General features: G+C 41.6%; 2 protein-coding genes and 1 long non-coding RNA gene across 5 annotated transcripts; all 3 read right to left on the reverse strand.

Moving 5' to 3' along the window:
• Window positions 1-10,907: 10,907 nt before the first annotated feature.
• On the reverse strand, window positions 10,908-15,457 carry LOC133915511 (GATA transcription factor 19-like). Its single transcript, XM_062358696.1, has 8 exons — window positions 15,197-15,457; window positions 13,635-13,721; window positions 13,428-13,543; window positions 12,103-12,219; window positions 11,866-11,971; window positions 11,624-11,692; window positions 11,444-11,520; window positions 10,908-11,195 (listed from the first exon to the last, which is right to left on the reverse strand). Exons 1-8 carry the CDS (start codon window positions 15,383-15,385, stop codon window positions 11,126-11,128), a joined length of 831 nt encoding a protein of 276 aa, XP_062214680.1. The 5' UTR covers window positions 15,386-15,457; the 3' UTR covers window positions 10,908-11,125.
• Window positions 15,458-16,116: 659 nt separating this feature from the next.
• Window positions 16,117-17,622, reverse strand: LOC133914140 (uncharacterized). Its single transcript, XR_009909176.1, has 3 exons — window positions 16,748-17,622; window positions 16,551-16,651; window positions 16,117-16,428 (listed from the first exon to the last, which is right to left on the reverse strand). It is a non-coding gene; the product is annotated as an uncharacterized LOC133914140 (long non-coding RNA).
• A 193-nt stretch (window positions 17,623-17,815) lies between these two features.
• Window positions 17,816-20,614, reverse strand: LOC133914141 (uncharacterized). Of its 3 annotated transcripts, none has more exons than XM_062357284.1 (2): window positions 20,044-20,614; window positions 17,816-17,998 (listed from the first exon to the last, which is right to left on the reverse strand). In XM_062357284.1, exon 1 carries the CDS (start codon window positions 20,563-20,565, stop codon window positions 20,059-20,061), a length of 507 nt encoding a protein of 168 aa, XP_062213268.1. In that variant the 5' UTR covers window positions 20,566-20,614; the 3' UTR covers window positions 17,816-17,998; window positions 20,044-20,058. The 3 variants fall into 3 exon arrangements, with proteins under 3 accessions (XP_062213268.1, XP_062213270.1, XP_062213269.1); XM_062357286.1 differs by having other exon boundaries at window positions 17,816-18,021; XM_062357285.1 differs by having other exon boundaries at window positions 17,816-18,026.
• Between the last annotated feature and the right edge of the window lie 4,832 nt (window positions 20,615-25,446).

Raw genomic sequence — 25,446 nt, forward strand, 5'->3', positions numbered from 1 at the left:
AAAATGTTGGGATATCATCAAAGTGGACCTTGTCCAAGCCCTCAATACTTTCCACAGATTGGGATCCGACAAACTTGAGCTGATTAATGAAGCTAACATCGTTTTGCTGCCGAAGAAAGAAGGTGCTCAGTCAGTGGCTGAATTCAGACCGATTAACCTTATCAATAGCCTAGCCAAAATCATCTCCAAACTTCTCACCAACAGGCTTGCTCCCCGCCTAAACGAGTTAGTCCCCATAAGCCAAAGTGCTTTCATAAAGAGGCGTTCGATACATGATAACTTCTTATACGTCCAGAGCGTGATCAAGGAGCTTCACAGAGCAAAGCAACTGACGCTTTTTGTCAAGCTAGACATTTCAAAATCCTTCGACTCCGTTAATTGGCCTTACTTGTTGGAGGTGCTGCAAGACCTAGGCTTTGGGCAGCGGTGGAGAGACTGGATCACTGCGCTTCTGGCATCCTCATCTTCAAGGATAATCCTAAATGGGATCCTAGGTCGGAATTTTTGCCATGCTAGAGGACTCAGACAGGGAGATCCTCTTTCACCGATGTTGTTTATCTTGGCAATTGACCTCCACTGAATCGTCTCGGAGGCAGCTAGTTCTAGCATCCTCAAACCAGCCCTGCCTAGAGCGGCTAACCTCCGTTGCTCCCTATATGCTAATGATGCTGCTATTTTGGCCATCCCAGATAGAGATGAGTTCAATGCCTTGAGATTGATTCTGGACGCGTTTGGAAGATGCTCATGCCTTGTAACTAACTTGGCTAAAACTGAGATCTACCCAGTACATTGTGACAACTTTGACCTGCAAGATATTCTACTAGCTTCCCTGGAAAAGTTGGAGCCTTCCCTTGTAAATATCTGGGTCTCCTGAGACGTTTACGAAGAGTTGACGTCCAACCTTTGATAGACAAGGTGGGCAGCAAACTTCCAGGTTGGCATGGGCAGCATTTCTCGCTTGCAGGATGTGAAACGCTAGTCAAAACGGTTCTATCATCACAAACTACTTACCACCTCACGGTTCTACCTTTACAAAGGTGGTTACAAAAAAAAATTGACCGCATACGACGAAGCTTCCTTTGGAAGGGAGACGAGCCAGACAAGGTGTGTGGCAGCCATTGCTTGGTCACTTGGCTGACAGTAACCAAACCAAAGGAAAAGGGAGGTCTAGGGATCACTGATTTAGAGATATTTGCATGAGCTCTCCGCCTCCGATGGCTCTGGCTTCAATGGCAGGATGATGATCGACCATGAAAGGGACTTCCACTGCCATGTGGTCAGACGGATAAGGATTTTTTCAATGCTTCCACTACTGTTTCAGTGCATAACAGGGAGAAAGCTGAATTCTGGCACTCGAGTTGGATAGATGGACAAGCACCAAGAAACATTGCTCCATTGATCTTCACCATATCAAAGATAAAGAACTTTCGGGTGAAGAAAGGGCTCAACAACCATCAATAGCTGGCATATCTAGAGGATATAACAACACAAGAAGAGTTGCTACAATTAGTGGAACTTTGGGACAAGGTGAAACACATCCAACTCACGCAAGATGAGTTAGACAAGATCATTTGGTGATGGATGACAAACGGGCAGTACACGGCCAACAGTACATACAAGGTGCAATTCCACAGCACAACGATGAAACACAACATGGGTGCAATCTGGAAGGCAAAAGTTCAACCGAAATGCAAAGTGTTCGCTTGGCTCCTCCTGCAAAACAAGTTCCTAACAGCAAACAACCTGGCCAAAAGAGGATGGCCCCATGACCAGGCTTGCCGGTTATGTGATCAAGTAAATGAGAAGCCGACACACCTTTGCAAAGACTGTGTTTTCACGAGAGAAGTATGGTCACACCTTCAATTCTGCCTGCAACTTCACAACATCCCAACAGTGGACCGTTTTCACACCATTTTTGGATGGTGGCGTGCGGCCGCAAAAAAGATCGACAAACAATTGAGACGTCATTTTGATGGCCTCATTTTTGTTTTTTGGTGGAATATTTGGAAGGAGAGAAACTCAAGGACTTTCCAACACTCAAGTAACAAGATGGGTACTCTCAATGGGACCTAATCCCTTAGTAGGACAGTCAGCTAGCTGCTCACTAGACCTTACATGCTCCAACATCAACATCCCATTGTATATCTTTTCTTTGATGAAGAATCGGTCGATCTCTATATGCTTAGTATGGTCATGCTGCACTGGGTTGTTGGCAATGTTGATTGCAGATTTGTTGTCACAATGCAACACTATAGTGTCATTCCTCAACACCTTGAGTTCCTTCAAGAGCCTTCTCACCTATATCATCTCACTTAGGCTCAAAGCCATTGCCTTGTATTCTGCCTCGGCTGTTGACCGAGCCACAACCTCCTACTTCTTACTCCTCCACGACACAAGGTTACCTCCCACAAACACACAATATCCTGATGTAGACCTCCTGTCATCAATACTACTAGCCCAATCAGCATCACAATAGCCCTCTATATTCAAATGTTGATTTTTTTCTAAACCACAGACCTTTCTCTGGGCTACCCTTTAAGTACCTCAAGATTCGGTACACAACTTTCAAGTGTTCTGCCCTTGGATCATGCATGTTGAGACTCACCACACTCACTGCATAAGAGATATCAGGCCTTGTGTGGCACAAGTAGATAAGGCGTCCAACTAGCTTCTGATAGGATTCTTTGTCAATTGGATCACCTGACTCACTACATAGTCTATGATTTTTATCAATCGATGAAGCTATGGGTCAACATCCAAGCATTCATGTCTCAGTTAACAGATCAAGAACATACTACCTCTGAGAGAGAACTATACTTTTTGAAGATCAGGCAATTTCAATCCCAAGGAAGTATCGCAGATGTCCGAGATCTTTTACCTCGAAGGATTTTCTTAGCCTTTCCTTCAAATGCTTGATTTCCTCAACATCATCTCTAGTAATCACCATGTCATCCACATACATCGCTAATATAGTGACTATTGACTCCTTATGCTTGTAGAAGATAGTGTGATCCCCATTGCACTCCAAGTAACCCATATCACAAACTGCACGCCTAAACCTATCAAACCATGCTCGTGGAGACTGCTTAAAACCATACAAAGACTTCTTGAGTTTACACACCTTTCCAGCTATTTGTTTATTCATAAACCCTGGAGGAACCTCCATGTAAACCTCTTACTGCAAGTCACCATGGAGGAATGCATTCTTGACATTCAGTTGATAAAGTGGCCATCCAAAGTTAACTGCCCAAGAGATTAACATCCTCATTGTGCTCATATTTGCCACTGGTGCAAAGGTTTCATCATAATCGATCCCATATGTTTGATATAACTTTTTACAACTAATCTTGCCTTGTACCTCTCTACCTTTTCTTCAGGGGTTTGTTTCACAGTTTACACCCATTTACATCTAATAGCTCATTTTCCAATTGGAAGCGAAACAAGCTCCCATGTTCGATTCTTCTAGAGTGCAAGAAGCTCCTCCTCCATAGCCTCTTTCCACCTAGGATCCTGCTTAGCAACCCGCTAATCCCTCGGAACAGGCATTGTTTGTAGAGATGCAACGAACACTTTGTATGCAGGTGAGATATGGGAGTATGACATAAAGTTAGCTATATAATATTGTTCAAAACCATAACAAACTAGAAGTCTACAAACTCTACGTTCATGTTGTATAGCAAGTGATAAGTCTACATGTTCAAGGATAGAGGAAGAGTTGTTACCACTTGTTTCAGGTATTGGGAAAGGACTTAATGGAGAGAGTTTTGAGGAGGGATTTGGGACTGGAGTATCGGGTACACTGAGTTGTAACAGTACATCAGGCTGTCTTGAGTTATCCACACCTTCCTTACCCATTCTAGTTGATTTCTCCCCTTGTTTACCAAATCTCTTCCTCTGATACACCTTTATTTCCTTATTCTTGTCACCCATTTTCTCCCCCTTAGATGATTGCTCATCTTGCCTTTCTGTCTCTACCTGCTCAGCCCGACATGGAATAGTCCCAACAACTACTTCCCCCCATGTACCACCCTACTCAACTGGTTGTTGCTCCTCTTCCCTTTCTTCCTCCACCTGGTCAACCTCTACCTGCTCAAGATGGATCGGAATAGTCCCTATCACCTCCTTAACTTTCTCCTCTCTCGGCTATCACTCTCAGTGACAGGAAATAATGTCTCTTAGAACTGAGCAAGATCATCTTGGGTTTGTAATATGGCTCTCATTCACAAAAAGTCGCATCCACACTCACATACAACCTCTTCCCAATCGGATCCCAACACTTATAACCCTTCTGACTAGATGCATATCTCACAAATACACACTTCACTTCATGGGGATCTAGTTTTCCAACAGATGGCCGACGAACTCGCACAAAGCACACACATCCGAAGACCTTTGGTGGAACTTTGAACTCAGTTTTACCTAAGATGAGCTCAGCTGGAGACTTCATTTCAAGAATCCTTGATGGCATTCGATTGATAAAATATGCGGTTGTCATTACCACCTCACTCCATAAGTACTTTGGCACATTCATTTGAAACATGAGAGAGAACACGCTACCTCCAACAGGTGATTATTCTTCCTTTCAGCAACTCTATTTTGTGTGTGGGGGGGGGGGGGGGGGGAAGACATGTCGTCTGATGAAGCATGCCCTGCTCAGAGAGATAAGCTTCAAATTTGTTGTTGACATACTCTGTCCCACTATCAGACCAAAGAATTTGAACCTTTGCATTAAACTGGGTAAAAAATATCTTGTGGAAGTCCTGGAAGCACCTGGTCACCTCACTCTTATGTTTCATCATATATATCCAAGTTATAAAACTAAAACAATCAATGAAGATGGCAAACCACCTTGCTCCACTTACAGATGTAATCGGGCATGGACCCCAAACATCATAATGTATTAATATAAAAGGTTCGCAACTTCGAAGACCAATAGCACTCTATGTAGGCCATATATATTTGCCAAGTTCACAAGCATCACACACTACTTTTCTCTTGTATACCTTTTTGAACATCTTAGGATACATCTTACTTAAATTCTCAAAAGATTGGTGTCCAAGTCTATGATGGTGCAACAAAATATCATGCTCTTCCCCTTCTTCCACTACTAAAGCAGCTTTTTCCTGATCGATGTACCACAACCCATTACGCTTGACTCCATGTCACGTCCCAAAATCCATAATCACGTATTTAAGCATAATTATGCTTCATAGGCGTCATGCTTAATTTTGGGTCATTTTGTTCTGGAGCACTAGAACACTTCATTTTGAGTCAATAGGATGAGAGAAAGGATTTCAGGAGAGAAAAGAATAGAATCCGCATTGGAAATATCTTGTCTCTCTAGCAAATGGGGCTCACATGGGTGGGTCAACAACCCCATCTCTCAATGGGGCAACAGCTCCAACCACTCCCTCACTCTCTCCCTCACTCTCTCCTGTGTTCTCCTCCCAACCAGCCAACAACAAGGAGCTCTCCCTCCTTCTCAAGCTCCCTCTCTCTTTCTCCTCGGATTCCTCCCTCTAGAAACGAAACCGAGGTACGTATGTGGTACCAATGTGATCCTTAGCTCCTAAGCTTCCCATTTGTCCAAGTTGTTTGCGCATTCCCGAAGAATTCAAGTCGATTTTGATGCCTTTCGGTGTTATTGGTTGAAGAATGAGGAGCACCGGCATTTTCCTCTTCCCTAAGTTTTTTCGTTGTTTCATTCCACCGATGGTCACTGGCCTCGGCAAAGCACCTGGGGTAAGTCCCCTAGGATCCCATAGCTTGAATGCATGTTTTAGTTTGTCGAAATCTAAGTTTTTGGAGCTTTGTTGTAGAATACCTTGAATTTTTGATGATTTAGAGCAAAAGATGAATTTAGATGAGTTTGAGCTCATAAATCGAGTTGCTAGTTTGATGAGTGAGTCTAGAACCTGTTGTATAGTGCATATGTATGTTTATTTTGGGTAGATCTGACATGCGAGATGAATCGGTTGAGGAAAATCATCGCGAAGCTCAAGTCTGCCCAACCCGGTGGTTCCGAGTTAGAACCCGGAAGTTCTGGATACCTTAAGTTAGGTTTAACAGAGCCCCTCGCTCGGAGCCTCACCTGGAAAAATGTGACCACCCGGAAGTTCTGATATAAACGAAGCAAAGCCAAATAGAGAGCCCTCACCCAGAAGCTAACCCAGACATTCGGGCCCAACCTGGACCCATACCCGAAAGTTCTAGAACCTGAAGGTTCCGAGTTCAACTCGAAACTTCCAGATTATGTCAACTTTCCAGAGTTGTTTAGATCTTAGACTTCAATTTTGGTGATTAGTGGATTCAACTACATGTTTGAGGTATCCATATACTTGAATCTGATCAGCTCTTCCACCTGTCTAGAGGCCAACTGCTAAAATAAACCGTGGTCACTGATCGCCTCACTGGTCATGACCACTGATTGTAGTTACTAGTCGTGGTCATAAGGTATTATTCACTGTGCAAAGTTACTGTTCATCGTGTCCGAAACACTGTTCATTGTGGTCGGAACACTGTTCATCGGTGGATGTACTAATCGTTGGTCGTCAATTAAGCCAGTCATTACCACAATGACCACTATAAATATCATATCTTGCCATTAACATGTTCTTTCGCATGTCTTGCACTTTTAGCTTGCTATTATGATGCATCTTTGGTTATTATGCATCTTGTAGCATACATCTTGCATCTCATTCATGTTCATCACATTACATGTATTCTTTCTTAGAGAATGAATGACCGGAGTGTGGCACAGGCGCGACCGAGGGTGGTTCGGAATTCAGTGAGTGTTGGGCGGGCAATATCAGGCAGGCATCGGAGTAGCAAGGCAAGCATCTAAGCATACTCAACCTACTACTTTGGATCAATGGTGTTTAAATTGATAAATTATGCTTTATGTATATTTGCATGATTAGTGAGTCTTATGTCGGGTTGTATGGGTAGAATCTATGTTGATGCATGACATCTACCTTATATTGTTGATGATCCTCACTCTTGTAAATCGGGTATGATATTGTTGATGTCTAACTACAAAGGTTATCCGAGATGCTTAGAAATGTATAGGTCATCGGTAGAAGTTGAGCGGTAGAATATTCCATCGTTTGTGAGCTATAGGGTGTACTTATTGTTCTCGATGATAATGACATTAGGTTGTATGAGATGTGAGGATGAGAAAAGACATGTGCGGTGTTAGGGGTATCTTCTGCACCGGAGGAGTTCCTTAGTGTAGTTCAAGAGAGGAATATGGATGCCATAGACCGCTTGCCGATTAAGCATCGACCGTTGTTGCAGTTGGCTTTAGCACTTTTCGTGCTTACCACATGTCACATATGGGAACGATAAGCCGAATATCTCGTACAGCTGTGATCCTTTGGCTTGAACGTCTTGGATGTTGTTGTCATAATAGACTTATAAGGGGTGTCTAGTTTGCTCTGGAAGTAGTTCTAGATGACCACAGCACCTAAAGGTGCATGTCCCAATCAGTTGGATCTTACTTGGGAAAGGTTAACATGAGTACCCCTTGTGTGGACCTATGTTATCACGTAAGCCGTATGGTCATCAGGTCTTGTAGGTAAAGGAGTACCCCTTGCAGGGTATAAAAATAATTCGAATTGCTATAGGGTATACTTATTGTTCTCGATGATAATGACATTGGGTTGTATAAGATGTGAGGATGAGACGAGACGTGGACAATGTTAGGAGTATCTTCTGCACCGGAGAAGTTCCTCGATGTAGTTTGGGAGAGGAACACAGATGTCATAGACCGCTTACATCGGTTAAGCACCGACTGTTGTTGCAGTTGGCTTTAGCACTTTCCGTTCTTACCACATGTCGTATATGGGAAAGATAAGCCGAATACCTCGTGTAGTTGTGATCCTTTGGCTTGAACATCTCGGGTGTTGTCGATATAATAGGTTTGTAAAGGGTACCTAATTTGCTCTATGAGTAGTTCTAGATGACCCCCGCACCTAGAGACGCATGTCTCAATCGGTTGGAGCTTACTTGGGAAAGGTTGACATGAGTACCCCTTGTGTGGACCTATGTGGTCACGCAAGCCATATGGTCCTCAAGTCTTGTAGGTAAATGGGGTCCGGCAGGGTGTAAAAATAATTCAAATTACCATGCTCTCGCTCATGAGCATACTTCTGTCTATTTGCAGCAATTGTAGAGTCATGACCGTGGGATGATGTGGATTAGTATGTTGGGATATGGATGGAGATGTTTGCTGATGAGTTATTATGGTTCCAGTTACATATATGTTTTGTTGATGTTTATGGGTTAAAATGATGCATGTGATTAAGTATAGATGCTTACATGATGGTGCCTAAATTTACTTTCGCTTTTGAATTTACTTAACCATATGGTTATTTCCTTGCTAACATCCAAATGCATAACCCTTGGAGTCGGGTTATTTATATATACCTATTATGGATAAAATCCTGCGAGTACCTTCGTACTCACGCTGCTCTTTCAGGTGCTACTGGCTAGAAGGAGCTAGTGTTGGTTACTTCATATCCACTGATATTAGTGGTGGGTATGAGTAGGTAACTACTCGAGTGATGTTATTTTAGAGTAGAGTCTAAGGGCATATAGCTCTACCTATCTTTTGTTGTTCATAGCTTTTGTCTTATGCCGTGTAGTTTCTTTTGTTGTATAGGAGTTGATCTATTTTATTGTCCTCCTAGCTCTCTTTTACTGCAAATTTTTGTAAATTGTTAATATTTAAGAACTTATAATATAATGTTAATTACTTGCTCTTTATTAAGCTTAGTTGTGATGGTATATATTGGAAAGACGTGTGTTCCGATCTTAGACACAAAACACATACCAAGACTACCAGAATGGTATTCTGGTTAATCATTATAGTCGTGATTATGCAAATAATTGACTTAATGATTAATTAGAATACTATTTAGATGATTCTCGACATTCCAGTTCCAATCCTCTTCCCAGTCCTCTTCTCCTGAAAGACACAAGAATCCTCATCAAATAAGATTGTGCACTTGAACTGATCTTTGATTGAACCGACAGAAAGAAGATTAACTGGAAATGATGGGACATGAAGAACATAGGGTAAAGTAATGTGTGAAGTGCGTCCTACAGACCCTATACCTCTAATAGGTTGAGAGGTATCATCGGCAGTTTGAATGGTTTATAGATTAGTGTAAGGAGTGTATGAATAGAAAGTGTTAAGTGAACCTGTCACATGCTTAGATGCACTTGAGTCTATAATCCAATCTAAATGAGAATGATATGGTGCAAGTGTTTGTGCCTGAGTACATTCGCCCACATGGGCGTAGTTGACAAGTTACCAAAGTGAGTGGCAGCTGCTGTCATTGGGCCCTGTGAAGAGGTGCTTGTGGAGTCCTCATAGGTTGCCTCCATGACCCCCTCCATAGTCACCACGGTTGCCACCATGACCTCCACGAGTCCCGTTCGACCAATATAATGGTTCCTTGGTTTGGGACAGTTGTAACTCAAGTGCCATTTATCTCCACAATTATAGCATTCCCTATCATCCGTTGTGATGTAGCCTGATCTCACAAGGTTATTATCACCCATCATACGAAGCCTACTCTCCTCCTAGACCATGGCTGAAATGGCATCCTCCAAAGTAGGAAGACTCACTAGGTGACAAAAAAACAGCCCTCTTATTCTCAAATATAGGGTCTAGATGCTTCAGGAAATGGATGACTCTCTTATCCTCCACCCATTTGTGTACAACATGCGCATCATTTGGAGTCTCCATCTTGAGTGTAGCATAATGATCCAATTCCTCCCATAAGTACTGCAACTTCCACTCTTCTTGCCCAACTCAGATAGTTCTTACTGCTCTCTAGCTTAACTTCATTTGGCATAAGCTCCAGTTTTAGTTCAGATGGTCCCTACATTGTCTTGGAACCGATCATGCCCATTCCCATGAACTCCTGAATCATACATCTCATCTCACTTCTCATCACACTCTGTGTGACCACTGAATCATCTCTTCTGATTTCAACCCCTTCCTCCTTCCTCTTTGCCTCTATCTCTTCTGGAGTCATTATCACCTACTGGAGCGATGCCACAAGCTAATTGCTGAGCGTGACAGGCACGATCATGCCAAGCTTCAGTACATCACAAATTTTGTAAGCCTCAAACATCACCACAACCATTACAGTCCAGGCACCAGTTTTAGCAGCACTTTCCCCCTCCTCCTCATCTGTTCACACGCACCAGCAGTATGGAAGCAACAGCAACAGCTCTCCTTCTTTGTCCCTCTTGCAAATCGCAACAGCAGCTAGCAACTTTCCTCTCTCCCTTGCAGCAGTAGCCACTGCCCTCCAGGCCCCTCACGCGAAGCTCCTCAGCAACTCCCCCTTGCCGCCTCACGCGATGGACCCGCTGGCTCCCCGCCAGGAGCGAGCAACGCCTCCTCGCTCGCTCTACTCGCTCGAGCGGAGTGTGCACACGGCGCAACGACTGCGAACGATGGTAGAGCATGGCCCGGCGGGTCGGGTGGTCGACGGCGGCAGTAGCTTGGGATGACGGTGGCGGTGGTAGGATTCGAACTAGGCTCTGTATACCATGTTGAATTGGGAAATTTTGGGATGAGTTACTCTGCCGGAACACTCCCCCTCTCCTTAATAGCAAATATGTAGATAGGATCTCCTACCAGTACATAGTCATACACACGCACACATACAACTACAGGGATTAAAAATGCAATAAAGTTGATGACATACTCAACTCTCTAAGAACTTGTGTAGCATAAAGACGCTCGTTAGGAGAGCAACTAAAACGATTAAGTGGTTTGCAACAATAAATAAAACATTGCACAATAATGGTAAGAGTATTCAGAAAAAGTTGGTGCCCTGTCGGCAGCCCAGTTTCCACGGAGAAATTCATAGCTGACAACAGAAACAGACCCAACCGGTTAAAAAGGATTGTATTACTGCCTGCAATCAAATCATACAATATGAATAGGGTACATGGAGGAGATAGATGTGGCAGCCCAATACATGCATTTTTTTTTGGCAATGGAGCTGCTTTTGTTAGTTTCTCTGCCTTACATGTCATCCTAAAGTCAGGAGTTTCTGACAAAAACTATGTTTCAATTTATATACACATATTTGGGCACTTGTCATGAAACTGCCTTGATATCTTCTTCGGTCGGTGGGCGTATGTCCAGCTTCTGCTCCTGTTCTGTCATCCTGACCCAGAAATTAGAAGGTTAAGTGATAAGTGTCTTTCATAATATATGGCAGCAGTTTTGGAGAGACCTCTTAAGTCAGCATAGCTCTCTAGGCAGCTACCATATGAACTGATAAACCAGATGAAAAATGTCTAAACCTATTCCAAGTGAAAGTTGAAGTTTACATTTGCACAACCACCCAAACCTATGATAGATCACACAGATTCTAGACAGTGATTTCAGATACAATAAAGAGAGAAAGCTTACATCTCAGAGTCAGTTTTGACAGCGGCTCGATTATGCTCGGCAGGAGGAACAATTGAGTTTTTTTCATCTGTATCTCCCTGCTCAAGAATAAACACAAGTAAATCAGAAGTGATGTGTTCAGATAAACTGCTTTAAAAAAATTGTTCAAACAAAAGAGTTTCTATTACAAACATAACACACCATTTTACTCGGATTGGCAGGGTGTTGTAGAGCCATTTTGGGGACATTCAAAGGACTTCTTAGAGTACCCTGAAAAATTCAAAGGTTAACTAGTAGCAATGTTGCTTGTAGGGCCCACAAACACAAGTTAATCAAATCATAATATCTTCTTAGGAAGTTCGTCAGATTCAGGAGAATGCTGCTTTTGCTTTGACATGAGGAGAAAAAAGTAGGTACTATGATTGGCAAAGAGAAAGACGTACCTTATTTGCCCACATTAGACCACAAGCATTACAGAGGGACCTTGGACCAGCTGGGCCCCGACGCATTGCTGGAGTAATCCTTGAGCTGATGCCACAATTTTGGCAACTAGCAAAGCAGGCCAACATTAGTCCATACATAAAAGGCAGCAGTCTTCTGCATATGAAGCTGATGTAATACGATTTGCACATATACACAGTCACACAGTTGATAGTTGACACACATGACAACTAACTCACTGGGTTTCATGAAAATGATCATCCTCGCCGTTAGCTGGAGAGCCACAAGCAGCAGAAGAACAGGCGCCATCACCAAAATCTGCCCTCCCAGCAAATTGGCCTTTACGCCGTTTCATCCTGGCAATGTTAACAAGTTTGTGCAATGTATGAAACAAAATAATTTACAACAAAAACAACACTCAACAGTGATCTTCTGAATGCCAAATATGGTTATGCAGTGTGAATGGTAAATAAATCTGGGATATGTTCCCAGTGCTGAATGGTGGGTAGGTTTGCCACTTGCCAGGGTTTGCATTCCGTGGCAGTTGCAGCCACCACCATGTAAAAAGGTAACAAAAAAATAGGAATACCTTCTCTAGCACAATGAGAACGAAAAAAAGGCAGCTGGATTGAACCAGCTTCGAAGGCGTGGAAAAAAACACCTTGGAAAAGTAAGTTTCACAAATGGAATATGACTGCCTGACAAGGTAATGGCAAATCATGAAACTCTAAAAATCACAATTACTTTCTTTCTTGATGCAACCCATCTAAGCCTTTAAATGATACTTCTTCCTATATCCTAAACTAAAAAGCATAAAAAGCAAGTCCTCATTCATTTCGATAACCAACTGAAATAAAGTGATTTAAGCATTCACTTTGCTTATGGTAACCATGCATGTTTAGCGATTCTCAGTAAAAAAAGTAGTATTGTAATGTATCAGAGCACATTATCTTGAGTAACATGCCTTCAGTGCACCAATACTCCAATGGGTACATTCCATGGTGTATATTCAGACTATTGTTCACTTCTATTGATTTTTTCTCCAACATTAGTACTTGGAGAACTATTCAAGATCAACAAGCGACCTGAGATTGGATAGGCCAGACACTACTCTACCACATAAATGACCATGTATATTCCTATTCAAATAGACTGACGTGAGAAAAGAAACTAAGTAAAATGCTAGTGTAGACCAAAGAACATTCTCGGACTAGGAATGTAGAAGGTGCAGTACATCCTCATTTATGTGGTATAGTAGTGTCACGCATAGTCAAATCAACAAGATGATAATTCTTCTAACCTGGACACAAGGAGACTCACTAATGCAAGCATTGCTACAATTTATATCTCAAATCCTGACATCAGACTTTCTGCCCCCCCCCCCCCCCAAAAAAAAGATATAACTTAGGAACACAGGGCTACTATCAAATAGTTTTTTTAACCAAGAATACGTTTTAAAAGTTCATCATGCATGGACCCTGGTAGGTTATGATGATCAGCTTATGTTCACGGAATAATTATATATCATGGCAGCACATAAAAGTGGCATGAATTGTGTCCATACTTTTGGGCAACTTCCTTGCGCACACTGTATCTTATTCTTTTATCAAAACATCTTTCCTTTCTCTTCTCGCGGAACCTCATTAAGGAAGCAACCCTTCTAGCAGCCACAGTTGTACTCTGCACATATGAGCCAAAGCTTTAAGAGAAACTGGAAATAATTATCCATCCTTATTGCAGAGATTTTTGCAGTGTGTGAAACTGTGAATACCTTTTCATCATGTGCGGTGGGTACAGCCATGTTTACTAAACCGGGCGGAACCTCATACCCTCCAAGTACTAACAGAACAGCCTGAACCTGCATAAAAAAGGATATACCACCTCTTTAGGTTGAATTTCTGGATATGCCACTCCGATACCTCACTGGTACGCTTGCTGACATGTGGCCCCAGGACACACGTGTCAGCGAGACATGGAGTGCCATACCATGAAACTTGATTTAGCAGAGTGGCCATGTAAATAATTATAAATGACCATGAACAATCTCAGTCACCACAAACACTCAAATAAATCAATAATAATTTAGGCACATGGTCACTCTCTGAACCTTTAATATGGTTGCATCATGCTTACATACCCTTCTTGTTCTATGTGAAGCTTTTCACTACAGTTGTCTTAACTAGGGTTCATGATTGCATCCACAAGGCGTTCTCCTTACTGATACTATATTTGAGGAATTGAGCTAGACCAAAACAAAACACCTTTTCTGTAATGGAAGACAGGCAAAACCACCATGTAAGTATCGGACTAAATCATTATATTATTTCATGATCTGAGCCCTCGTATCATTTTGAAAGTATGACTATGATTTTGACCAATCCACAGTTAATCATTTCAATTGCTCACTTACAGCCCTTGCTTAATTCAGTTGGCTCCAGCTTTCCAAAGAATCTCCCCTAAATAACGAGATCAAATAGAATCCTCAGCTTTGCAATGAAAAATGTAATTCATATAATCACTCTATTTTAATCAACGACTACAGATGAAACATGCTTGCGGAGTTTCATACTTTGGTTCATAACACTAAAAGACTGAAGGAACAAATAATATATGCTTATACTGCAATTTCATTCAGCAAAGGTAACACAAATGCAAATATGTTATAATCCTAGCAGAAGAAGAAAACATATACTCCAGTATTCAGCAAGCACGCCACCTCACCAAGTAATAGACGCTACTTCACTACAAGAACCACTAAAAACACGTCCACATTCAACACGGACAAAAACAGTCGAATATATCCAAGAAATGCGCCACTTTTTATTAAAGAGATCAAACAAAAACAATTACGATTCAGCAATCAAGCATGCGAGCTCGATTCCACTAGAAAACTAGAACCATAGCCAAACTGATCGAAAAAATGGCAAAACCTATTGGGGATAGTATTAGCCCCTCCCTTAAAAGATGGACCAATAGCACATTCACAGAGCACGCATTCTTGAGCAAAATTCGGCAAGGGAACAAACGGATATCAGGTATTTACAGCAAATCAGAATCAGAAACCAATCTAACCATAATTGATAATCACTACCTCTCAAAATTCAACCAGGAGCACAGAAAACAGAGTTTGATCGGTGGAATTCAACAGCACAGCCACACCAATCTATCCCAAGGACGTCGCCTACTCGCCTTTCCGGAGAACTCGAACCATAATTACCAATAAGACGCATATTTCCGAGGTGCAATTCTCGCCAATTCCGCCCCACGACCACCGCAACAAGTCAACACATCGTATCGAAGCGATGAAATTTGGAAGGGTGCAAGAGGCGCGACCTTTTGGGGCGTGACGGGGTCGAAGACGTAGACGTCGCCCTGGTACACCAGCGTCAGCTGCTCCGACGCCGCGCTCACCAGAGCGTCCGCCGCCTCCGCCGCTGAGGCGTCGCCAGCGCCGGCGACGGCGGCGTAGTCCGCCGGGGGAGGAGGGGGATCGTGGCCGTCCGCGGCCGGCTCCGCCGCCATCGGCTGGGGATCGGACGGTGGAGATGCGCGGACAGGGGGACGGGCTCGGTTTGAGCGCACGTGTGATGGCGGAGCACATATACACCGCCGGGGTACGTGTCGACCTGAGGGACGTGAGAAGGATACGTATTCCGTCTTTCCGCCTTCTTGAAGAGTTTGCCCATAAATGGCGCCTTCATACTCAAGTAGCGTAAAGCTTGTTTTTTCATACGAGACTCAAGAGGTTCTGAAAACTAATGGTATGTTTGGCTTTTTTCTCCATCCTTATTTAATCAGGCTAGAGGACAATTAAGCATATTTAATTTATTTATTTGGTTTGAATTTAGGTAAGGTGGACAAGAATTGCATTACTTTTGAAGGAGAGCTAAATTAGCTCTCCTCTTATAACAAGATTTGCCTCGCCTAACTAAAAATAAACTATGTCTGCACTTGCAGTCTCTCCCATCTAGCAACTTGTGTATAAATGTTTTGAAACCCTAAACTAGGTGCACTACAAAACACATTGATCGCGGAGGAATCCAACTTTTGCTTGTAGATGAATCTTGTGGATGAAACATACATAGCTGTGTTGCAGCGTTGTGGATCATCACCGGTCTAGTTTAGCTAGGTAATTGGTTATGTGTTTGGATCGTTTCTGCAGTGCTCTAGGCATAGTTTAGTCGTGTTTGTGGTTTTCGCTTGATTTTCCTTTAATTAATCGAGCAAGTTTGCCCGTCAAAATTTTCTTTTTATTAATACAATAAGTAGCTTTTCTGCCGATTTGTTCGAACAAATAGAAACATGCATAGCTGTGCCAACTCTGAATTTGGTCACGTAAAGTGCAATCAAGCCACATATTGTGTTGGCATGATGATCTGGTATGCGGAGGTTTCTTCTTGATAATTACCAAAGTAAATGTCTGCTTATTTCTTTCTCTCATCATTGAACGTGATTCTGAAGATAGTAACCTCCTTTTCACCAAACATAAGTGTATTGGAGTTCTTCGTCTTGAAATTACTTCTCAACCATTGGTCATGCATGTTTGAGTCCCTAAACATACAAGTCTGCACCCGAAATATGGGAAATAACTTTAAGCACAATATACAGAATCACACAAACTATGCAATATGTGATCTCTTCACATCACAAAGCACGCACGTGCAAAGAACTTGATGGAAGGGCATACCATCTGATCCATAGTGGTGGAGGAGTCGTTAATTGCTACAAGCTCTGCATCTTGGCTCTCCAAAGCGACCCTGGCCATGGTCCTTCCAATACTTCCATAACCTGATCAAGACCAGCACACATAAATAGAACACTAGGAAATCAGTGCAGTTTCACCAAATTACACTAGAAATATGACCTTAATCTTTGAAAACTTACCATTTATTCCTATCTTAATCTTTGTCTTAGCTGCATCAACAAAACCCACACAAAAGAAAATGCAGGGTGAGAATTAGAACATGAGTTGAAGCCACTGCTGCTCCCCCAAGCCACGCCCTCGCTCCTCTCATCGTTACTTCCTTTGCACACCGCTTCTTTTCACCATAATCCTACAAATAGGCTCATATAACTGATAACAACATGATGATTTATGTAATGTTAGATACTGGAGCGGAGGCATATTGTCTTTGAGCCATGACTAAATTAGTGTCGTAATTTCTAGGATTGCCTTGTGATCCAAATCATATACTCTATATGAACGCCAACAAGGCTCAATACAAAGAACCCATTGTAGTATATTCATCCTCTGGGAGATTCTTAACGTGTTTCTTTGACATTTGAGTGGTGTTCTTCTGACCTGTGAGTCGACCGATCGACCAGGTCTCGTTGTGTTCGGCGAGGTTGGTGTACGGATTTGAACAAATGACTCTCACCGTATGAAAGCGATGCTCTAGAAATGTGTCAGTATGTCAGGTTTGGTGGTTTTTACTTGTTTTTTCCTTGATTAACTGAGTATGTCAGTATGTCAGGCTTTTCTTCTTATTAATATAATTAGCAGCTCTTCTTACGGTTTGTTTAAAAAAAAAAGAAAGAACAGATGCGTGAACGTGGATCCTGCGTAGTGCGGTTTCCTGAACTCGTCTCCATGACTCAACGCTCTACCAGATGTATAACACCTAAAACTTCAGGCGTACAAGATGGGTAACGTAGAGCTAACAGGTGGCTGTTCCACCAGATTGGCCTCCCAGGTATCTGGGAAGGCTGTTTGTTCTCTAGTGTTGGATGGGCAATGGACGCTTGCAGAGAAAAATGTACTAAGAGATACGTCGAAGATTGCCGTCGTGAATTACAGCTTGTTTTTCTAAGTTCAAGTATGCTATACTTGTGTTGCAGCACTGTGCAGAATCCACCTTGTGCGGTGTAGCTATTTTATTAGAACTTCAGTTTTGTGACGAAAAACAAAAGCAGAATTTCGATCAATCTTCTTATGTAACAACTTTACTCTCGCAAAGACTAGATGAACAGAAGCTAAAGACCATGCAGAGGCAAAGGAGGGAGAATTCTGTTCTGCTCCATGTTCTGCCTGGATGCGAAGTACATGACCCGCCCGTCGATGGGCTGTGAGCAGCTCAAACCCGTGTGCAACTGCTGCCTCGCCTATGAGAAAGACTGCACGTCTGCACCATCTACCTGAGCAACGGGGAAGTGGTGAACTGCTCTTGAAGAGAAGAAACAAATTGCTGTTAAATAAAGGTCTCCCAGTGTATATCACTAGTACTGTACTGAAGAGAAGTATTTCTGTTGTTTGGGTGATATTTTGGCAAAGATAAACGAGTTAAAGTAATAAACATATAATAGACGCAGTAGCTGTATGTAACGTATGATGTCACCCCAAGATAAGACCCAGCGTTGCACAGCTAAATTAATAGGAACCAGACGATGAAAACAAAAACTACAAAACTGCAGAGCTGATTCTCCTATAAAGTTAACTTCCAAATCCATACAGTTGAACGCATATCACAACCTCGTAAAGTAATCTAAATCATGGGTTTCTACCACAGCCCGCAATTTCGCAACTCAACACGTTGCTAAGCAATAACATGTCATAACCAGAACACACACAAAATACAAACACAACTACAGTCCACATAATTTTCTTCAAAATTAGCTTAGAGATTTCTCATGATTGTTTTTTTTTTGAACCATAAGTGTCACCTCATAACATGATACAACTCACATCAGCACATAATTGTTTTTATTTAACAATATCAATTTCTTCAACAGAATTTTAAATCTTTATGGCAAGTAGGAGATCTGGCAGACCCGTACAGCAAAGTAATTTTTTTGTTTGCCTTGTCTTCTCCAAACTCTACTCACATTGTTCAAATGGCAAAGCTTACTCTGAGAGTTACAATCCTAGTTATTTTCATACATCAGAAAATGTATCCCATGTAGAAAATATTGCCTGTACCCCATGCAAAGGAGTAGATACATGAGATCGTTCTAGTTTGTCCTATCCTGCAACCTACATGGTAGTACGGTGCAACAATAAAGTAGGTTGAAGAGCATAAATTTACATAGGATCAAAACAGTAGAAGTCAGAGTGATAATCGGCGCAATCGAAATTCAGTTAGAAGACCTATATGAGAGATGCCTCACTCCATTTGATTCATAGTTCATTGTAGCTTGACTTTCCATGCAATGTTGCAGCAGTTGCCTCCTTTTAAACATGATTGACAAAAAACTGTCTTTCTTCAAAATTTCTCCCCTGATTCCGAGGATACTCAAGCTATGCAATATATCTACCTCCATTTTACCCTGTGCTGCTTGGTCATGCAATCCAATGGAGCTTTTCTTTCTCCTGTGGCATTCTCACTCTAACATCTGTTCTAAATCTGACTAACTATTTATTTCAGAAACTTCATGGCATTCGATACAGAAGAATTTAAAGACTTTATCAACTAATGGGCGTAATTTTGGTAATGCTGAAACCACTGATCAGACTCACAAGGCAATTACAGCAAGGCAGCCAAAAACTATTTATAGAAATCGAACTATTTGAAGCATACCAAACAGAGTTCCAACAATCATAATCAACAATTAAGCATAACCATTTTTTATACACCTAAAATATTTACTCAGAACTAACTTGATCCTCAATGCCATTATCGAAACCTTATCAAGGTTTCATTTTAACAAGATACAAACTTTAAATTCATATGCACACTTGACTCCCTCAGCTGAAACATTACATAAATATCTTAAAACTGAGGTGCATATAAAAGTAGTCTCACTAAGTCACTAGGCCACAACTAAAGTATCTATTTTTGCCCCAGTGCAAACAACATCACACCATCCTGCGTTCTGCTACAATTGCAACAACTGAACACGGATAAGCAAAATCCACATTATTGGAATCCTCTCTGTTTAGGAAACAGCATCATTGGTATGCCAACAGTACGATAGAACCGTGATATTCATCAACGAAAATTGCTCTGTTTCAACTTTCAAGTAATAAACTATCTTTCTAGTACAATAAAACAAACAATCAAGATACAGAACTCGGAGCTCCATTACTAAGTCTAAGACCATATTGCCCCATCAACCATTTGGCGTTTCCACTAACAATGAAAAGATCTCCACGGTCAAATTCACTAATTATCGCTTCCTGATGCAAAATTCTCTCATTTTCTTTATACAAGAAACATAAAACAAATCAAGAAGCAGGGTCATACAGAGCTCTCGTCCTCTCACTCGAGAACGATCTTGGCGCCGACCGCCCGCATCTTCTCGGCGATGCTCTCCGCCTCCTCCTTGGGTACTCCCGCCTTCAGCACGGCAAGCGCCTTCTCCACGAGCTCCTTCGCCTCCTTCAGGCCCAGGTTCGTAAATGCCCTCAGCTCCTTGATGATCTTGAGCTTCGCCGCGGCGTCGAACCCCTCCAGCTTCACGTCGAACGCCATCTTCTCCTCCTTCGCCTTCGCCTCCTCGCCGGTCGCCCCGGGGGCCGCTACGCCGCCGGCGAGCGTGGCGGCGCCGCCTATAAGGATAGCTAGTGGGGGGAGCTGGTCGACGCCAAGGCGGCCGCGCAGGGCGTCGGCGAGGGAGGAGGCCTCGAGGAGAGTGAGGCCGCAGATATCGTCGACGAGCGCGGAGACGCGCGGGGTCGGGGTGACGGTGGTAGAGAAAGCGGCGGCGGCGGGGAGGGTGGGGCGGGGAGTTAGGAGGCAGCGGAGGTGGAGGAGGCGGGAGGCCATTAGGGCTTTCGTGTGGGAGAGGGCTACGCCGTCACGGCGATCCGCCGGTGAAGAGTAAGATCACTTGAAGAGAAAACGTTTCATCACTTTAGCCTAAGTAAGGTAGTGTTTGGTTTGTGAAATGAGGTGAGATGGAGTGGATTTATTTTGATTTTGAGTTGTTTGGTTGGAATTCAGTTAGATAGGATGGTTTTGAATCAGGTAATATTTTTCAAAGGTTTAGGACGAAATCATTAAAGAAAAAACTGAATGTAGTCATCCCACTTTGATTGTGACGTTGACAGTGGGCCCGAGTACTAAAATGGATTTGTTCTATCCCACCTACCAAACAAGTATTTGATTCCAAATCATCTCATCTCATCCCTAAATATATGAATAGAATCATCACATCCCACTTTGCTCTACAACGAAACACTATCTAAGGTTATCTTATAGGTATTTTAAACATTCGTTACTTATAATATTATTATAATACTCTTTATTTTTTTATCTTCAACAGGTATTATATTTTCTACTTTTTATTTTTTTTTCTTTTTTCGGATCCACAGTCATCCTAGTTGCAATGATACAGCCTTTTTTTTTCGTCCACAACTTTGCCAACGTTCGACTCCTGCCCGTATCCCTATAGAGGTAGATACCGGTGCTGCTGGAGCGTATGGCGGCCGGCTCTGATCGGCAAAGGACAAAAAAGTAGTCGGCACAGTGATACGGGAAGTTTTGCCGCTCTTACCGGAGTCGGCCTAATCACTTCATCCGAATTTTTATACTAGGCATGAATGCATAGTATATGTATATGTGGGTGTATTAAGGATGTATTTATTTTAACTGTAGATTATAAAAAATAGTTTATAGATTTTGGATGGTAAAAAACTGAATCGTAAAAATTAGATTGTATTATTTACAGAAGCTGATAGAGTCTAAATTGCTACAATCTAGAGACTGAATTATTACAAACTGAATTATAACGATAACATGTTTATTTTAGCTTGCAATCTCTAGCTCAAACAAATAATTAACTTCTTGCCATAGATTATAACAATCCACATCACGTATCATTACGGTCCAAAAAGCCAGTCTTCTTTAGCTTTTAACAGATTATAAAACTCTATTTTACTAAACTACCTATCAAAATTGATCTAAAATTACCCATCCCAACAACTACCCATCGATCCCACCCGAGACTCGACCCCCACCCCCACCCCATCACTCTCCCTCTGACTGTTCCCTTACCTCTCGTGTGTTACCGCCATTTGCACTATGCGGTCTTGGTTTTAGCTTATATTTAGTCTCACATTATTAACTTTTAAAATTTGTAGATGATGTGAGCTTTGAATAATTGTGCTTATAGTATATTTTTGTTGTGTAAGACTAAAGTATGTTTTGAAGCATAGTCTTTTCACTATCTTATCAATTGTTTGTCATGTCCCATAGAAATATGTGTCCACAAAATAAAAATATAGAATAGACCGAGGGTATTATAAACTTTGAACATAAAAAAGTAACAATCCAATCCTCTATAGTTTATGTTATCAAACAGCTATCAGCTTTTAGACTTTCAGTTGTTTACGATTCACAATCTACGGGTTGCTTTTTAAAATTCCTAACTGAAATAAACAGAACCTAAGTGATCAAAGCACGATCAAAACGTGCGCTTGCGCTATATGAGATTATACCTCTAATCTACATCAATGCTGATAGATATGGAAATGAGTGTAGTGTGCGTGTTTAAGTACGTGTGTACATTCGATTTGTACTCTGAAACAAATACGGGAGCTGGACATTTAGTTCCAGTCGCTTGTTTGGCTTATGATAAGAATTAAGTGAGAGTTACTGCATCGGTACTACTTCGTCGTTGCCCATGTTTACGTGCTTTTCCCACGGAAACAACGAGCAACATATTTCTTTTCCCAACCGAAACAACACAAGCAGCACATTTCTTCTCCAGCTTGAGTTTAATGATAGGGATAAATGCAAAAAACCCCCCAAAAGTCACTTGGATTTTGACTTTCCCCCCCAAAAGTTGTTTTGTTGCAAAAAACCCCCCAAAAGTTTGATTTTGTTGCAAAAACACCCCTAAAAATTCAAAAAAATTTAAAACAAATCACAAAAAATTCTAAAAAAAACTAGAGACAATTATAAGACCTTTTGTGAAATTTGTTTTCAAAAATAATATCCTTTGCATCATATTTCATAGAGAGTAAGTTTGAAAAAAAAGAAAAACGTGCAACTCATTTATTAATTCGAGTTAAATGCATAGTTAATTATTTACTAATCCAAAAATCATGAAACAAAATTTTTTAGTCTTCTTACATGATCCTCTATCTTGTAAAAATACATGAAATCTTGAAATAGTTATTGTAACGTGCAGGATTCAGTAGATGGGTTGCAGATAGATTAATTCATAACTAATCCATAACACCCCCAAAATTAGTGAAACCACTTTTATTAGTTTACTTAAATAATTATTTGTGTAGGAAAAATAATGGTAGACATGACAAATTTAAAATAACATGAGTTAATAAATGAGCTGCATATTTTTCTTTTTTTTCCAAACTTCCTCTCCATGAAATATGATGCAAAGGATATTATTTTTGAAAACAAATTTCACAGAAGGTCTTAGAATTGTCTCTAGTTTTTTTAGAATTTTTTTAATGATTTTTTTTTTTGAATTTTTAGGGGTTTTTTTGCAACAAAGTCAAACTTTTGGGGGGCTTTTTGCAACAAAACAACTTTTGGGGGGGAAAGTCAAAATTCAAGTGACTTTTGGGGGTTTTTTTGCAGTTTTCCCTTAATGATAATGGGCATCATATATATTGAAATGACTAAACCGGGCAGATGACTTTGTACTGTAATATTTAATTGGAAGGACAAGAGAGAGGGGATAAAATATTCACCAATAGGACGGATGTAAACCTAAAGAAACAAGTGGGCAGAGGCTACACTATGCTAATGCGTGCATCGAACATATCTATTTGTTTTTCATTTTTCGTTGATGCTGTAATAAGGATTGTACTTCACAAAATAAAAGAACTGCGACTTGGTCATCCGCCTCTTCAATCCAACGGGCTAATCCAGCGCACGTGGCTGCCACGGTGGCGTCCTGCGTGAACCTCCCGCACAAGATTTTATGTTTTTAATCCGGAAACCCCTGCGTAACTTTTTCCGACCTCGGCTAGCTCCAACAACTTGATCGAGTCTTAAGGGGAACTGATAACCCTACTTCGCACCATAATCGGTGACACAAAATTTGTTGGTTGCGGTCCTATCCTTCAGCGCTACATTAAAAAGAGGATCCGACGGCATGAGTTTTGAGTCTTCGCCATGTACTCTTATTTTTGTTAAGATCATCCTAATCGATTTTTGTCAGGGTTCAGAATTCCTTCAGAAAGAGATTTTTTCTCTTCAGTGTTTTAACAGTTTTTCTTCACAGTTCTCATCACGAAAGGATTTCTAAGATCATTCATTTCAGGACGGAATTCTCTTTTCTTTTCCTTCATAAATCCCTTTAAAAAGAAATTATTAGAGATGAGAGAAAATAAAGAAAATAAGAATGAAGAGAGAAGTCGGAAAAGAAATGAAATGAAAAAAAATATGTTTAGGATGATATAACACATGAACAAGAGAGGATGCTGACCCTGTGAATCATCCGACATTTGCCATTCAAGCTCCTAGGGAAGAAAGCATTAGCGTGTCTTTTTGGGGGAAATATGTGGGGGATAAGCCTTGGCAAAAAACTACAGAACCAGTAAAGAAATTGGGTGTCAAATTCATCACAACCGGCACAGCCAGACTTGATCGGGCGAGGAGAATCGCCAAGCTTCTCCACTGCAGCCTTCCCTCGCCCCCTTCGACTTGTACGCATTGTCTCCCGCCGACGAGTTCTCCATGCGTGGCCACCACTCGCTTTCTTCCTCTGCGGCTTCCTGGGAGCAGCGTATGCACAGGAGCATACGAGAGCACTCGCCTCGCCTCCAGCAGACAAACTTCTCCAAGCGCGGCCGCTGCCTATTTTTGTTCCTCGTGTGGCCGCACAGGCACAGGACAGCAGAAGAGCGATTGCAACAGGAGAGATGGCAGGGTGTTTCGGAATTTATGCCCTGTTTGTTTTTTATTTTGATTACGAATTTTAGCCTCAAAAGCAAAAAAATAGTTATAATATAAAAACTGATTCTCATAATCAGAAAATTAAATTATACTATAAAATCTCACAATCCACGATATAGTGAGAATGAGCTTTCATATATTCTACAAAATGGATTGGATTCACATGGCAGTCACCTGTCGGATTAGCCCGCTGGACTGTTTTTGCACTGTTATCAAGCACTAAAGCAAGTTTTGTGACGTGTTTAAACATCTGTCCAGTTCTATGACTAATTCGCACCCACCTTACAAGTTCATGCATCCACAGTGTAGTTTACTCTATAAATATAATCAAACTTGTATGTAATTTCAAACCGTGAACACAATATGTTCTGTCCTACATCGGATTCACTGACACTAGTTTGACCCGGGACAACAATATGCATGGTCATAAACTCATAAATTGTGTAGTATAAATGCTGTTTTACGCGCTCTGCATCTAGTTTTCATGGTCAATATTTCTTAGGTGTAAGGCCCCTCTTTTCCTTTCCACGTTTTCTTCTTCGTTGTATCCCTCATAACGCTTGCAAAATAGTGGTCTACGGTTCCTTTCCACGTTTTGCCTCCCTCTCCTCTCCCCTTGATTCAATCACCATCCGCGTCTTCCTCCTTGTCCCATGGCTTGTAGATGTGCTTCGCTGCCACATTAACGCCCTGAGTGATCAAAGAGGTCAGAGTGTCCGATGCTCTAGCTGCTTTTCATTGCTATTGGCAACAACTTACTTAGGAGTCGGAGCATGT

This window comes from Phragmites australis, chromosome 4 (genome assembly GCF_958298935.1).
Source record: "Phragmites australis chromosome 4, lpPhrAust1.1, whole genome shotgun sequence".
Classification (NCBI taxonomy): domain Eukaryota; kingdom Viridiplantae; phylum Streptophyta; class Magnoliopsida; order Poales; family Poaceae; genus Phragmites; species Phragmites australis.

Bases quoted from the DNA above. Each gene is read 5' to 3' on its own strand.
- LOC133915511 (XM_062358696.1), bottom strand. From the start codon at position 15,385: ATGGCGGCGGAGCCGGCCGCGGACGGCCACGATCCCCCTCCTCCCCCG. The intron at 11,521-11,623 runs GTGTGTTATGTT...ATTCTTGAGCAG, and splicing joins CTGCCAATCCGAGTAAAATG to GGAGATACAGATGAAAAAAA. The intron at 11,196-11,443 runs GTAAGCTTTCTC...TTTCTGGGTCAG, and splicing joins GTCAAAACTGACTCTGAGAT to GATGACAGAACAGGAGCAGA.
- LOC133914141 (XM_062357284.1), bottom strand. From the start codon at position 20,565: ATGGCCTCCCGCCTCCTCCACCTCCGCTGCCTCCTAACTCCCCGCCCC.